Here is a 15,077-nt window from a genome sequence, read left to right as displayed (position 1 = left end):
TTTTGATAAGGAATTAATAAAGGAATCCAAAAAGCAAAAAAAATATATAGGTCACCGTGCTTGTTTTCGAGATATGAGTCATTGAAATTTTGGCGGGAAAATATTCTCTCTTGACTTTTCCTAGCTTTATCATTGACAAGTTAAAGTTCTCAAAAACTGTTCAAAAGTAATTAAAATTTTATAAGACTTTTACAGATGACTTATCATTTTACATGTTAAAGAATTTCAAAAAGAAAAATGGGGGTCACCGGGCAATTTTTTCAAGGCATTTAAATGGATAAAACCAGAGGATTCCGAAAATTTGACAAAAATCCAAAACATGACAAGCCATCTTCCTTAAATTTTTAATTCACTTGTATTTTTTTACTTAAATGTTTTGTGCATATTTGCGTTGTTCAAATTGTACAAGATGGCTCCACTAACTTCCTATTGTAGGAGGCGATAGGAATTTTATTATTTCATATCGATTTCCATCATTTTAAAACTTAAACATTATATCACTTTTGCAAACTGATATGTTCTAGGGAAGATAGTATATTAATTTTAATTATATTTCAAACTTGAGGATGGAAACAGGGACTGCCTCAAAGAGACATCAACCCGACCAAAGAGCTGAACACATTTTATATGTTCTTCCTTTTGTTTCAGGACAAAAGAAAAAATTATAAGTTGAAAGTCAATTTTTGAAAATCGGTTTGATATTTCAAAAAAATGTAGCAAATTGTGTTTGCATATTTATTGAAGGACGATAAATACAACCTTCAAGAGAACCTAAGATAATCCCAGTTTTTTTTTTTTTTGCATGTCAGTCTATTTTCGATTTATCAGTTTGAATGTCCATCCGGTATCTTTCGCCTTATTTTCGATTTATGAGTTTGAATGTCCATTCGGTATCTTTCGCCTTATTTTCGATTTATGAGTTTGAATGTCCATTCGGTATCTTTCGCCTTATTTTCGACTTATGAGTTTGAATGTCCATTCGGTATCTTTCGCCTTATTTTCGATTTATGAGTTAAAATGTCCATTCGGTATCTTTCGCCTTATTTTCGGCTTATTAACGGCCATTAGCAAGTATCTGAGAACGATAATATTAAAGAAAACCATCTGATGAACTCTTTGGTAACTTTCTGCCCAACTTTTTAATTTAATCATCCTACCTTTTTTTCCCGCAATTTGTCCTTTCTGATGAATAAAATAATCACAGTAAAATATGGAATACCTAAATAGGCCGCAATCTTATTCTCCAATCAAGTATAGCATTGTTTAATACATCACGATATTCTTTGTTATATCATATATATGTTTTAACCATGGATGTGTATTGAATTAGACCACACGATTCGTTCCATGTCAGTTAGCTTCGAACAGAAAACACTGTGTATAGAAGTTGGACAAGTATCAATTTGACTTTAAATAACGGTTTAATTGATGAAATTCACATGATTTACATTTAAAGTAATTCTCCAAACTTTATTTTGTTACGCTTCATTAAAATGTAAGAGGATATAATGACTTGATACGGCAAATTTAATTTATAAAACTAAATGATTTTTTAAATCTCACACGATAGAATATTTATGATGATGACGGATTGCTGCTTATAGACGTCCAGTGGCAAATTAAATGCATTTTCAGGTATAGAAAATATTTATGCGATATAAATATCAATTCTGATTTGTTCTACACCGACACAGTGATCTGGATTTTTTTAAAGGTGCTAGTTCACTATAAGCTCCTTTCCCTCGGAAGACATTTCACCTTATTTGGACACAGTATTCTGACGACGCCGAGTTGACCTATCTGTGCTCTTACTCCTCAATACCCGATTCATAGCAGAAAAGCAGCAGATACCAATTCTAAAGTGTTTCTTTTTACCAGACTTTTATTTTCTTAGTATAAAAATATTCTCAGAATGAATTATATTACTCAGCTAAGAATGAGAACGTTTTTCCTTGCCATCAAAAAAATATATTCCCAACATTGTGAGTAGTCTTAGCTGAGAATTTTTTCTCAGTGATGTAAGCGGTAAAATATAAAAAGAAGATGTGGTATGATTGCCAATGAGACAACTCTCCACAAGAGACCAAAATGACACAGAAATTAACTCATACAAGGAGTTGACTGACTTATGGGCTATTTATTTTATTTGTAGACTTCAACTTCAATAATTAGAAGTCAAAAAAGGTTCCTTGTAAGCAGCTCTCTCTATCAAGGAAAGCATGATAACAAATGCAAACTCAAGAATATCGTATCAACTGGGAGATATATACTCCACATGCAGATGCTGCTGAAATGTGCTACATAGAAATAGAAATTTGTCTTTTGTCGTAAAGTTTTGTTATCAACCGACCCTCATTGCCAATTTCTAGAAACAAGAAAAAAGTTGTTAGTGGCTTTGAACTAGTTGTCAGCTAACTGCGAGTACTCTCAAATCTGTACCTAGTGTATTTTTATCGTTTGGGTGTGCAAGTACCCGGTAACGTCCACTTCTAGTTTTGTCCATCTGATGAGTTAAACTTTTATCAACTGATTTTTATAGTTCGTTCTTATGTTCAGCTGTTATATCACTGTCTAATATGTTTAACGCCGACACCCTCTGTATGTATGTGTCTGTCCTAAGTCAGGAGCCTGTAATTTGGTGTTTGTGGTTTGTTTATGTGTTACACATTGGTTTTTCGTTCATTTTTTGTACATATATAAGGCCGTTAGTTTTCTCATTTGAATTGTTTTACATTGTCAATTCGGGACCTTTTATAGCCGAATATGTGCTTTACTAATTGTTGAGGGATCATTAGCTGTTAATTTCTGTATCATTTTGGTCTCTTGCGGAGAGTTGTCTCATTGGCAATCGTACCACCTCTTCTTGTCCTATATATACACTTTCAATATCGATTATTTTCAGTATTTTTCCTTTAAAAAAAGCCTTATATGTTTGTTCTTTCTCTATCTAGCATTATGAGTAGTTACTAGTATTGTATCTCTCTATCTAGCGTCATGAGTAGTTACTAGTATTGTATCTCTCTATCTAGCGTCATGAGTAGTTACTAGTATTGTATCTCTCTATCTAGCGTCATGAGTAGTTACTAGTATTGTATCTCTCTATCTAGCGTCATGAGTAGTTACTAGTATTGTATATCTCTATCTAGCGTCATGAGCAGTAACTAGTATTGTATCTCTCTATCTAGCGTCTTGAGTAGTTACTAGTATTGTATCTCTCTATCTAGGGTCATGAGTAGTTACTAGTAATCTATCTCTCTGTCTAGCGTCATGAGTAGTTACTAGTATTGTATCTCTCTATCTAGTGTCATGAGAAGTTACTAGTATTGTATTTATCTTTCTAGCGTCATGAGTAGTTACTAGTATTGTATCTCTCTATCTAGTGTCATGAGTAGTTACTAGTATTGTATCCCTTTATCTAGCGTCATGAGCAGTTACTAGTATTGTGTCTCTCTATCTAGCGTCTTGAGTAGTTACTAGTATTGTATCTCTCTATCTAGCGTCATGAGTAGTTACTAGTATTGTATCTCTCTATCTAGCGTCAGGATTAGTTACTAGTATTCTATCTCTCTATCTAGGGTCATGAGTAGTTACTAGTATTCTATCTCTCTATCTAGGGTCATGAGTTGTTACTAGTAATCTATCTCTCTATCTAGTGTCATGAGTAGTTACTAGTATTGTATCCCTTTATCTAGCGTCATGAGCAGTTACTAGTATTGTATCCCTTTATCTAGCGTCATGAGCAGTTAATAGTATTGTGTCTCTCTATCTAGCGTCTTGAGTAGTTACTAGTATTGTATCTCTCTATCAAGCGTCGTGAGAAGTGACGTAGTATTGTATCCCTTTATCTAGCGTCATGAGCAGTTAGTAGTATTGTGTCTCTCTATCTAGCGTCATGAGTAGTTACTAGTAATCTATCTCTCTGTCTAGCGTCATGAGTAGTTACTAGTATTGTATCTCTCTATCTAGCGTCATGAGTAGTTACTAGTATTGTATCTCTCTATCTAGCGTCATGAGCAGTTACTAGTATTGTATCTCTCTATCTAGCGTCATGAGCAGTAACTAGTATTGTATCTCTCTATCTAGGGTCTTGAGTAGTTACTAATATTGTATCTCTCTATCTAGGGTCATGATTAGTTACTAGTAATCTATCTCTCTGTCTAGCGTCATGAGTAGTTACTAGTATTCTATCTCTCTATCTAGCGTCATGAGTAATTACTAGTATTGTATTTATCTATCTAGCGTCATGAGTAGTTACTCATATTGTATCTCTCTATCTAGTGTCATGAGTAGTTACTAGTATTGTATCCCTTTATCTAGCGTCATGAGCAGTTACTAGTATTGTGTCTTTCTATCTAGCGTCTTGAGTAGTTACTAGTATTGTATCTCTCTATCTAGCGTCATGAGTAGTTACTAGTATTGTATCTCTCTATCTAGCGTCATGAGTAATTACTAGTATTGTATTTATCTATCTAGCGTCATGAGTAGTTACTAGTATTGTATCTCTCTCTCTAGTGTCATGAGTAGTTACTAGTAATCTATCTCTCTGTCTAGCGTCATGAGTAGTTACTAGTATTCTATCTCTATCTAGCGTCATGAGTAATTACTAGTATTGTATTTATTTATCTAGCGTCATGAGCAGTTACTAGTATTGTGTCTCTCTATCTAGCGTAATGAGTAGTTACTAGTATTGTATCTCTCTATCTAGCAACATGAGTAGTTACTAGTAATCTATCTCTCTATCTAGCGTCATGAGTAGTTACTAGTATTATATCTCTCTATCTAGCGTCTTGAGTAGTTACTAGTATTGTATCTCTCTATCTAGCGTAATGAGTAGTTACTAGTATTGTGTCTCTCTATCTAGCGTCATGAGTAGTTACTAGTATTGTATCTCTCTATCTAGCGTCATGAGTAGTTACTAGTAATCTATCTCTCTATCTAGGGTCATGAGTAGTTACTAGTAATCTATCTCTCTGTCTAGCGTCATGAGTAGTTACTAGTATTCTATCTCTCTATCTAGCGTCATGAGTAATTACTAGTATTGTATCTCTCTATCTAGCGTCATGAGTAGTTACTAGTATTGTATCCCTCTATCTAGCGTCATGGGTAGTTACTAGTATTGTATCTCTATATCTAGCGTCATTAGAAGTTACTAGTATGGCATCTCTATATCTAGCGTCATGAGAAGTTACTAGTATTGTATCTCTCTATCTAAGGTCATGAGTAATTACTAGTATTGTATCTCTCTATCTAGGGTCATGAGTAGTAACTAGTATTGTATCTCTCTATCTAGCGTCATGAGTAGTTACTAGTATTGTATCTCTCTATCAAGCGTCTTGAGTAGTGACGTAGTATTGTATCTTTCTATCTAGAGTCTTGAGTAGTTACTAGTATTGTATATCTCTATCTAGAGTCATGAGAAGTTACTAGTATTGTATCTCTCTATCTAGTGTCATGAGTAGTTACTAGTATTGTATCCCTTTATCTAGCGTCATGAGCAGTTACTAGTATTGTATCTCTCTATCTAGCGTCTTGAGTAGTTACTAGTATTGTATCCCTCTATCTAGCGTAATGAGTAGTTACCAGTATTCTATCTCTTTATCTAGCGTCATGAGTAGTTTCTAGTATTGTATTTATCTATCTAGCGTCATGAGTAGTTACTAGTATTGTATCTCTCTACCTGGCGTCATGAGCAGTTACTAGTATTATATCCCTCTATCTAGCGTCATGAGTAGTTACTAGTTTTGTATCTCTCTATCTAGCGTCATGAGTAGTTGTTAGTATTGTATCTCTCTATCTAGCGTCTTGAGTAGTTACTAGTATTGTATCTCTCTATCTAGCGTCTTGAGTAGTTACTAATATTGTATCTCTCTATCTAGCGTCATGAGTAGTTACTAGTAGTGTCTAGTGTCATGAGTAGTTACTAGTATTGTCTAGCGTCATGAGTAGTTTCTAGTATTGTATATCTCTATCTAGCTTCTTGAGAAGTTACTAATATTGTATCTCTCTATCTAGCGTCATGAGTAGTTACTAGTATTGTATCTCTCTATCTAGGGTCATGAGTAGTTACTAGTATTGTATCTCTCTATCTAGCGTCATGCGCAATGACTAGTATTATATCTCTATATGCAGCATTTACTGGTATATTATTTCTCTCTTAATATATTAGCAACTGGCACTGTATTTATCGAGCTGTAAACTTGTAGTTTCTTGTGTACAATTTGGAAGTATGGGGTTCATTATCACTGAACTACATTGTAGTATATATTTGTTTAGGGGCCAGCTGAAGGACGCCTCCGGGTGCGGGAATTTCTGGTTACATTGAAGACCTGTTGGTGACCTTCTGCTGTTGTTTTTTTCTATGGTCTGGTTGTTGTCTCTTTGATACATTCCCTATTTCCATTCTCAATTTTATTATTGTATTTCTCTCTGTAAATCATTTACTGACCTTGTTTATCGCTCTTAATTGTATTTACTGGAAATGTATGTTTCTCTATATGTCATGATCTGATATTTTATTTTCTCTGTATAGCAATTACTGGTATTGTATTTCTCTATGTATATCAGTCTCTGGTAAAATTGTATTTCTCTATGTATAGCAGTTGCTGGTAGTATTGTATTTCTCTATGTATAGCAGTTACTGGTAGTATTGTATTTCTCAATGTATAGCAGTAACTGGTAGTATTGTATTTCTCTATTTATATCAGTTACTGGTATAACTGTATTTCTCTATGTATATCAGTTATTGGTATAACTGTATTTATCTATGTATATCAGTCTCTGGTAGAATTGTATTTCTCTATGTATAGCAGTTACTGGTAGTATTGTATTTCTCTATGTATAGCAGTTACTGGTAGTATTGTATTTCTCAATGTATAGCAGTAACTGGTAGTATTGTATTTCTCTATTTATATCAGTTACTGGTATAACTGTATTTCTCTATGTATATCAGTTATTGGTATAACTGTATTTCTCTAGGTTTTTATGTTACTGGTGGTATTGTATTTCTCAATGTATAGCAGTTACTGGTAGCATTGTATTTCTCTTTGTATAGCAGTAACTGGTAGTATTGTATTTCCCTCTGTGTAGCAATTACTGGTAGTATTTTATTTCTATGTATAGTAGTTACTAGTAGTATTGTATTTATCTATGTATAGAAGTTACTGGTAGTATTGTATTTCTCTTTGTATAGCATTAACTGGTAGTATTGTATTTCTCTATGTGTAGCAGTTACTGGTATTATTGTATTTCTCTATGTATAGCAGTTACTGGTATATATATGTTTCTCTATGTATAGCAGTTAGTGAGTATTGAATTTCTTTCTGTTTATCACTTGCTGGTAGAATTGTATTTCTCTATGTATATCAGTTACTGTTAGAACTGTATTTCTCTAGGTATAGCAGTTACTTGAAGAAGTGTAATTATCTATGTATCACAGTTATTGGTAAAATTGTATTTCTCTCTGTATAGCAGTTACTAGTATATATGTATTTCTCTATGTTTAGCAGATACTGGTATATATATATTTCTCTATATATACATGTAGCAATTACTAGTATATATGTATTTCTCTATGTATAGCAGTTACTAGTATATATGTATTTCTCTATGTATAGCAGTTACTGGTAGAATTGTTTTTCTCTATGTATAGCAGTTACTAGTATATATATATATTTCTCTATGTTTAGCAGATACTGGTATATATGTATTTCTCTATATATACATGTAGCAGTTATTAGTATATATGTATTTCTCTATGTTTAGCAGTTACTGGTATATATGTATTTCTCTATATATACATGTAGCAGTTATTAGTATATATGTATTTCTCTATGTTTAGCAGTTACTGGTAGAATTGTATTTCTCTATGTATAGCAGTTACTGGTAGTATTGTATTTCTCTATGTATAGCAGTTACTGGTAGTATTGTATTTCTCTATGTATATCAGTTACTGGTAGTATTGTATTTCTCTGTGCATAGCAATTACTAGTAGTATTGTATTTCTCTATGTATAGCAAATACTGATAGTATTGTATTTCTCTATGTATATCAGTTACTAGTAGTATTGTATTACTCTATGTATAGCAGTTATTAGTATACATATATTTCTTTATGTATAGCAGTTACTGGTAGTATTGTTTTTATTTATCTATAGCAGTTACTGGTAGTATTGTATTTTCTATGTATAGCAGTTACTGGTAGTATTGTATTTCTTTATGTATAGCAGTTACTTGAAGTTTTGTATTTCTCTATTCATATCAGTTACTGGTAGTATTGTATATCTCTTTGTATAGCAGTTACTGGTGATATTGTATTTCTCTATGTATATCAGTTACCGGTTTAATTGTTTTACTCTATGTATAGCAGTTACTGGTTTAATTGTATTTCTCTGATTATATCAGTTACTGATAGTATTGTATTTCTCTATGTATCGCAGTTACTGGTATTATTGTATTTCTCTATGTATAGCAGTTATTGGTATAAATGTATTCCTCTATGTATATCAGTTACTGGTAGTATTGTATTTCTCAATGTATATCAATTACTGGTAGTATTGTATATCTCTATGTATAGCCGTGACTGTTAGTATTGTATTTCTCTCTGTGTGGCAGTTACTGGTAGTATTGTATATCTCTATGTATAGCAGTTACTGGTAGAATTGTATTTCTCTATGTTTAGCAGTTACTGGTAGTATTGTATTTCTCTATGTATAGCAGTTACTAGTAGTATTGTATTTCTCTCTGTGTGGCAGTTACTGGTAGAATTGTATTTCTCTATGTATAGCATTTACTGGTAGTATTGTATTTCTCAATGTATAGAAATAACTGGTATATATGTATTTCCCTATGTATAGCAGTTACCGGTTTAATTGTATTTCTCTATGTATATCAATTACTGGTAGTATTGTATTTCTCTATGTTTAGCAGTTACTGGTAGAATTTTATTTCTCTATGTATAGCATTTACTGGTATAACTGTATTTCTCTAGGTATATATATTACTGGTAGTATTGTATTTCTCAATGTATAGCAGTTACTGGTAGTATTGTATTTTTCTATGTATAGCAGTTACTGGTAGAATTGTATTTCTCTATGTATAGCATTTACTGGTATAACTGTATTTCTCTATGTATATATATATTACTGGTAGTATTGTATTTTTCAATGTATAGCAGTTACTGGTAGTATTGTATATCTCTTTGTATAGCAGTTACTGGTGATATTGTATTTCTCTATGTATATCAGTTACCGGTTTAATTGTTTTACTCTATGTATAGCAGTTACTGGTTTAATTGTATTTCTCTGATTATATCAGTTACTGATAGTATTGTATTTCTCTATGTATCGTAGTTACTGGTATATATGTAATTCTCTATGTATAGCAGTTATTGGTATAAATGTATTCCTCTATGTATAGCAGTTACTGGTAGTATTGTATTTCTCAATGTATATCAATTACTGGTAGTATTGTATATCTCTATGGATAGCATTTACTGGTAGTATTGTATTTCTCTATGTATAGCCGTGACTGGTAGTATTGTATTTCTCTCTGTGTGGCAGTTACTGGTAGTATTGTATTTCTCTATGTATAGCAGTTACTGGTAGAATTCTATTTCTCTATGTTTAGCAGTTACTGGTAGTATTGTATTTCTCTATGTATAGCAGTTACTAGTAGTATTGTATTTCTCTCTGTGTGGCAGTTACTTGTAGAATTGTATTTCTCTATGTATAGCATTTACTGGTAGTATTGTATTTCTCAATGTATAGAAATTACTGGTATATATGTATTTCCCTATGTATAGCAGTTACCGGTTTAATTGTATTTCTCTATGTTTAGCAGTTACTGGTAGAATTGTATTTCTCTATGTATAGCATTTACTGGTATAACTGTATTTCTCTAGGTATATATATTACTGGTAGTATTGTATTTCTCAATGTATAGCAGTTACTGGTAGTATTGTATTTCTCTTTGTATAGCAGTAACTGGTTGTATTGTATTTCTCTCTGTGTAGCAGTTACTGGTAGTATTTTATTTCTATGTAAAGTAGTTACTAGTAGTATTGTATTTATCTATGTATAGAAGTAACTGGTAGTATTGTATTTCTCTTTGTATAGCAGTAACTGGTAGTATTGTATTTCTCTCTGTGTAGCAGTTACTGGTAGTATTGTATTTCTCTATGTATAGCAGTTACTGGTATATATATGTTTCTCTATGTATAGCAGTTAGTGAGTATTGAATTTCTTTCTGTTTATCACTTGCTGGTAGAAATGTATTTCTCTATGTATATCAGTTACGGTTAGAACTGTATTTCTCTAGGTATAGCAGTTACTTGAAGAAGTGTAATTATCTATGTATCACAGTTATTGGTAAAATTGTATTTCTCTCTGTATAGCAGTTACTAGTATATATGTATTTCTCTATGTTTAGCAGATACTGGTTTATATGTATTTCTCTATATATACATGTAGCAGTTACTAGTATATATGTATTTCTCTATGTTTAGCAGTTACTGGTAGAATTGTATTTCTCTATGTATAGCAGTTACTGGTAGTATTGTATTTCTCTATGTATAGCAGTTACTGGTTGTATTGTATTTCTCTGTGTATAACAATTACTAGTAGTATTGTATTTCTCTATGTATAGCAGTTACTGGTATAATTGTATTTCTCTAGGTATAGCAGTTTTTAGTATACATATATTTCTTTATGTATAGCAGTTACTGGTAGTATTGTTTTTCTTTATCGATAGCAGTTACTGGTAGTATTGCATTTTTCTATGTAAAGCTGTTACTGGTAGTATTGTATTTCTCTATGTATAGCAGTTACTTGTAGTATTGTATTTCTCTATGCATATCAGTTACTGGTAGTATTGTATGTCTCTTTGTATAGCAGTTACTGGTGATATTGTATTTCTCTATGTATATCAGTTACCGGTTTAATTGTTTTACTCTATGTATAGCAGTTACTGGTTTAATTGTATTTCTCTGTATAGATCAGTTTCTGATAGTATTGTATTTCTCTATGTATCGCAGTTACTGGTGATATTGTATTTCTCTATGTATAGCAGTTATTGGTATAAATGTATTCCTCTATGTATATCAGTTACTGGTAGTATTGTATTCCTCAATGTTTATCAGTTACTGGTAATATTGTATATCTCTATGTATAGCAGTTACTGGTAGTATTGTATTTCTCTATGTATAGCAGTGACTGGTAGTATTGTATTTCTCTCTGTGTAGCAGTTACTGGTAGTATTGTATATCTCTATGTATAGCAGTTACTGGTAGTATTGTATTTCTCTATGTATAGCAGTGACTGATAGTATTGTATTTCTCTCTGTGTAGCAGCTACTGGTAGTATTGTATTTCTCTATGTATAGCAGTTACTGGTAGAATTGTATTTCTCTATGTATAGCAGTTACTTGTAGTATTGTATTTCTCTATGTATAGCAGTTACTGGTAGTATTGTATTTCTCTATGCATATCAGTTACCGGTAGTATTGTATTTCTCTATGTATAACAGTTACTGGTTTAATTGTTTTTCTCTATGTATATCAGTTACTGGTATATCTGTATTTCTCTATGTAAAGCAGTTACTCGTGGTATTGTATTTCTTTATGTTTAGCAGATACTGGTAGAATTGTATTTCTCTTAGCATAGCAGATACAGGTACAATTGTATTTCTCTATATATAGCAGATACAGGTACAATTGTATTTCTCTATGTTTAGCAGATACTGGTAGAATTGTATTTCTCTATGCTTAGCAGATACTGGTAGTATTGTATTTCTCTTTGTTTAGCAGATACTGGTAGTATTGTATTTCTCTATGTTTAGCAGATACTGGTAGTATTGAATTTCTCTATGTTTAGCAGATACTGGTAGTATTGTATTTCTCTATGTTTAGCAGATACTGGTAGAATTGTATTTCTCTATGCTTAGCAGATACTGGTAGTATTGTATTTCCCTATGTTTAGCAGATACTGGTAGTATTGTATTTCTCTATGTTTAGCACACTGGTAGTATTGTATTTCCCTATGTTTAGCAGATACTGGTAGTATTGTATTTCTCTATGTTTAGCACACTGGTAGTATTGTATTTCTCTATGTTTAGCAGATACTAGTATATTATATGTTTTGTTTTCTGAATAACAGTCACTGATATAATTGTATCTCTCTCTTTATAGCAGCAACTGGTATGATTGTATTTTTCTTGGTAAGCGTTAGTTGTCTCATCGGCAATCATACCACATCTTCCTTTTTATAGTCAAGTTATTGTGTACCATTTAATCAAAATTATTCATTATCCCCCGCAGAAATTTTATGATTCAAGACTTTATTCACAACCTCAGACACATACTTTTGTACAAGAGGAAAATAAATAAAACCATATTAAGATAATACATAGCGAGATAGGAAAAACGAAACACAAATAGATAGTATATTATAAAAGACAATTGGTATAATTAGATTAAGTATTTTATATTTTTCTTAACGAAATGAATCATTTATATTCCCAATCAATATAAATGTATTGCATACAAATATAGTATTAAAGTTTGGTTTTACCTAGCCTCTTTTAAAAGTATTGTGAAACATTTTATGCCGAGCGGAGTGAGGCAAAAAATTTTTTTTGCAGGGTTTTGGAACCGCTGAAGGCCCAAGAAGCTATAGACCTGCTGAGTTATTTATTTTCAATACATTGCAAGTCAGTTTATTTATTTTCAAACTACCAAAGAACAAACCATTTATTTTTGTGATTATCAAGGCTGAGTTATTAATTTTCAAAATCCTCCCCCCCCCCACAAGAATATCAAATGGTCGTCCCCTAACACTCCTTCCCCCGAAAATAAGTTAAAAAAAACCAAAAAAAAACCAAACAAATAAACAAAAACAAACACTTTTTTTATCATGTTTATGTCAGACGATCCTAATTCCGACTATGTCAATGTTTACATGTTTTACATCTGGTAAAAAACTTTACGACTTCCTTTTTGAATTTTTGATCTAAACACCAGTAAACAATGGGATTGACCATGTTGTTTATAAAGTACGTTCTATAGAGAAGACTGGATATAACCAGTTCCCACGTCTCCATGGTGTTCCAGTAGGTCTCGTCTGTGTTACTAATCACTTCTATTATAAGATAAGGCAGAAAACTGATAACAAAAATTAAAGTTATGATAAACAACATTGTAGTTATTCTTAGGGTTCTTCTTTGTTTTCTGGACGCCATTTTGGTCTGGTCGATAACTTTGAGTTGACCTTGACCTCTGTCTAAGGTACCCGTTCCGGAATTAGAATCGTACTCCCCACTAGATACGTCAGACATGGCACGTTTTAGTTTTTGTCTAAATGATTTTTCTTTCTTCATTTCTTTATTGACTTTCCTAGGTATACGGGGGGAATTATACGATAGGTTTGAAAATTTAGATATCTGTTTGATGATTGGTGAATGGCCCTGTAAATGTGGACGAATGGTGCCATCCTTTTCTCTGAGACTTCCTAATGGTGTTGATAAAGTGTCATCTCCTGTAGTCGTCCTTCTTGATCCTAATGGTGTCCCGAAACCGGAACCGGAACCATTGAGGTTAGGTTCATGGACCTTCTTCCGCTTCCGAACGGCTATTCCAACATAAATGTATAAAATCGACACAATTAAAATCGAGAGAAGAAAAAGAAGAATAAAAAACCCATCGTAAATCAAAGGAAATTCTGTAAAAGAATAGTCATTTGAAATGTAACATTCTTTTCCAGTAATGTTTGGTGTTCGTGTGTTAACGTCTGCAACGCCATATAGAAATATCATTGGTGACGCAGAAATCGCAGCTACAAGGGCGGTAACCCAGCATATTATTTTTGTTCCCATGGCTGACAACTGTTTTTCCAATGGTTTGCATATTTTCCGATACCTATCTATCGCTATCAAATCTAAAACATAAATAGAACCTAGAATTGTAAAAGTCAGAGCAAAGCTCAAAGATTTACAGACGCCATCCCATGTGAATGTGTATGGATGCGCTAAGTCCAATATATGATACGGCATTCCGAATAAACACGTGATCAGATCAAAGGCAGCGAGACTCAGAATAAAAACGCGGGAGGTTGACTTTCGAAAACGGAACTTGTATATGTAAAGAACCATTGTATTTCCGACTATTCCTATGATCATCAACATAACCAAGTAAACAGTCACTGGAGTTAGAGCTTTAGCCTCGTATCTGTTCTCAGCCAATAAAATCTCCTCATAGTTTTGTAAGTTCTCCTGCACTGCGACAAATCCAGATGTATTATTCATTATGATAATATATTTTGAATTAAGAATGTCTTTGTAACTCCCTTTTCTTTCCGGTAGTCTCTATTTGTTCCTTATTTTATTAATTTGGTCGAAATTATTTCAAATCACTATTTTTACTGCCAAACTAGGAGAAATATATATTTTTTTTCTTCCAAATCAGTCCATTAGCTTTCACTCCGAAATAATGAACGAACGTGCATATTATGCGTCGATATAGTTTATTATTTGAAGTTGTTATATCCTCATTAACACTTTAGAACAATCCATCACCTCATTCGTATGATTAAAACGCTTTATTTTTTTAAAAATATTTTCTAAATAATATATCAATTATTATGTCTGTTTTAAACTTGTTATATAAACGCGTAACGGAAACTGTTACCACTTGTGTCGTGAACACAAGATATGATTGTCGGATATAACTAGATAGATACAATCCTACTCTAGCTTGTCAATATTCTATAAATAAAGGGACGTAATCGAAAGGCAAAGATTCTATAAATAAAGGGACGTAATCGAAAGGCAAAGATTCTATAAATAAAGGTACGTAATCGAAAGGCAAAGATTCTTTAAATAAAGGGACGTAAAATAATGGCAAAGATTCTATAAACAAAGGGACGTAATCGAATGGCAAAGATTCTATAAATAAAGGGACGTAATCGAATGACAAAGATTCTATAAAAAGGGACGTAATCGAATTGCAACATGATTGATTGGATCCTTAACTGATGGGAGTAATTAACTGAATTAGAAGAGATATCTTTTTTACGGAAGGATACATAGATTT

At 32.4% G+C, this 15,077-nt stretch overlaps 1 protein-coding gene across 1 annotated transcript; it reads right to left on the bottom strand.

Annotated features, from left to right (window-relative positions):
• Positions 1 to 12,405: 12,405 nt before the first annotated feature.
• On the bottom strand, positions 12,406 to 14,380 carry LOC134691462 (cholecystokinin receptor type A-like). The gene has a single exon (XM_063552003.1). It carries the CDS (start codon positions 14,288 to 14,290, stop codon positions 12,938 to 12,940), a length of 1,353 nt encoding a protein of 450 aa, XP_063408073.1. The 5' UTR covers positions 14,291 to 14,380; the 3' UTR covers positions 12,406 to 12,937.
• Positions 14,381 to 15,077: the final 697 nt, after the last annotated feature.

The sequence above is a fragment of the Mytilus trossulus genome, chromosome 11 (assembly GCF_036588685.1).
Source record: "Mytilus trossulus isolate FHL-02 chromosome 11, PNRI_Mtr1.1.1.hap1, whole genome shotgun sequence".
Taxonomy (NCBI): domain Eukaryota; kingdom Metazoa; phylum Mollusca; class Bivalvia; order Mytilida; family Mytilidae; genus Mytilus; species Mytilus trossulus.
The sequence above is the reverse complement of the archived record's forward strand: the minus strand, read 5'-3'. Positions and strand labels throughout refer to the sequence as shown.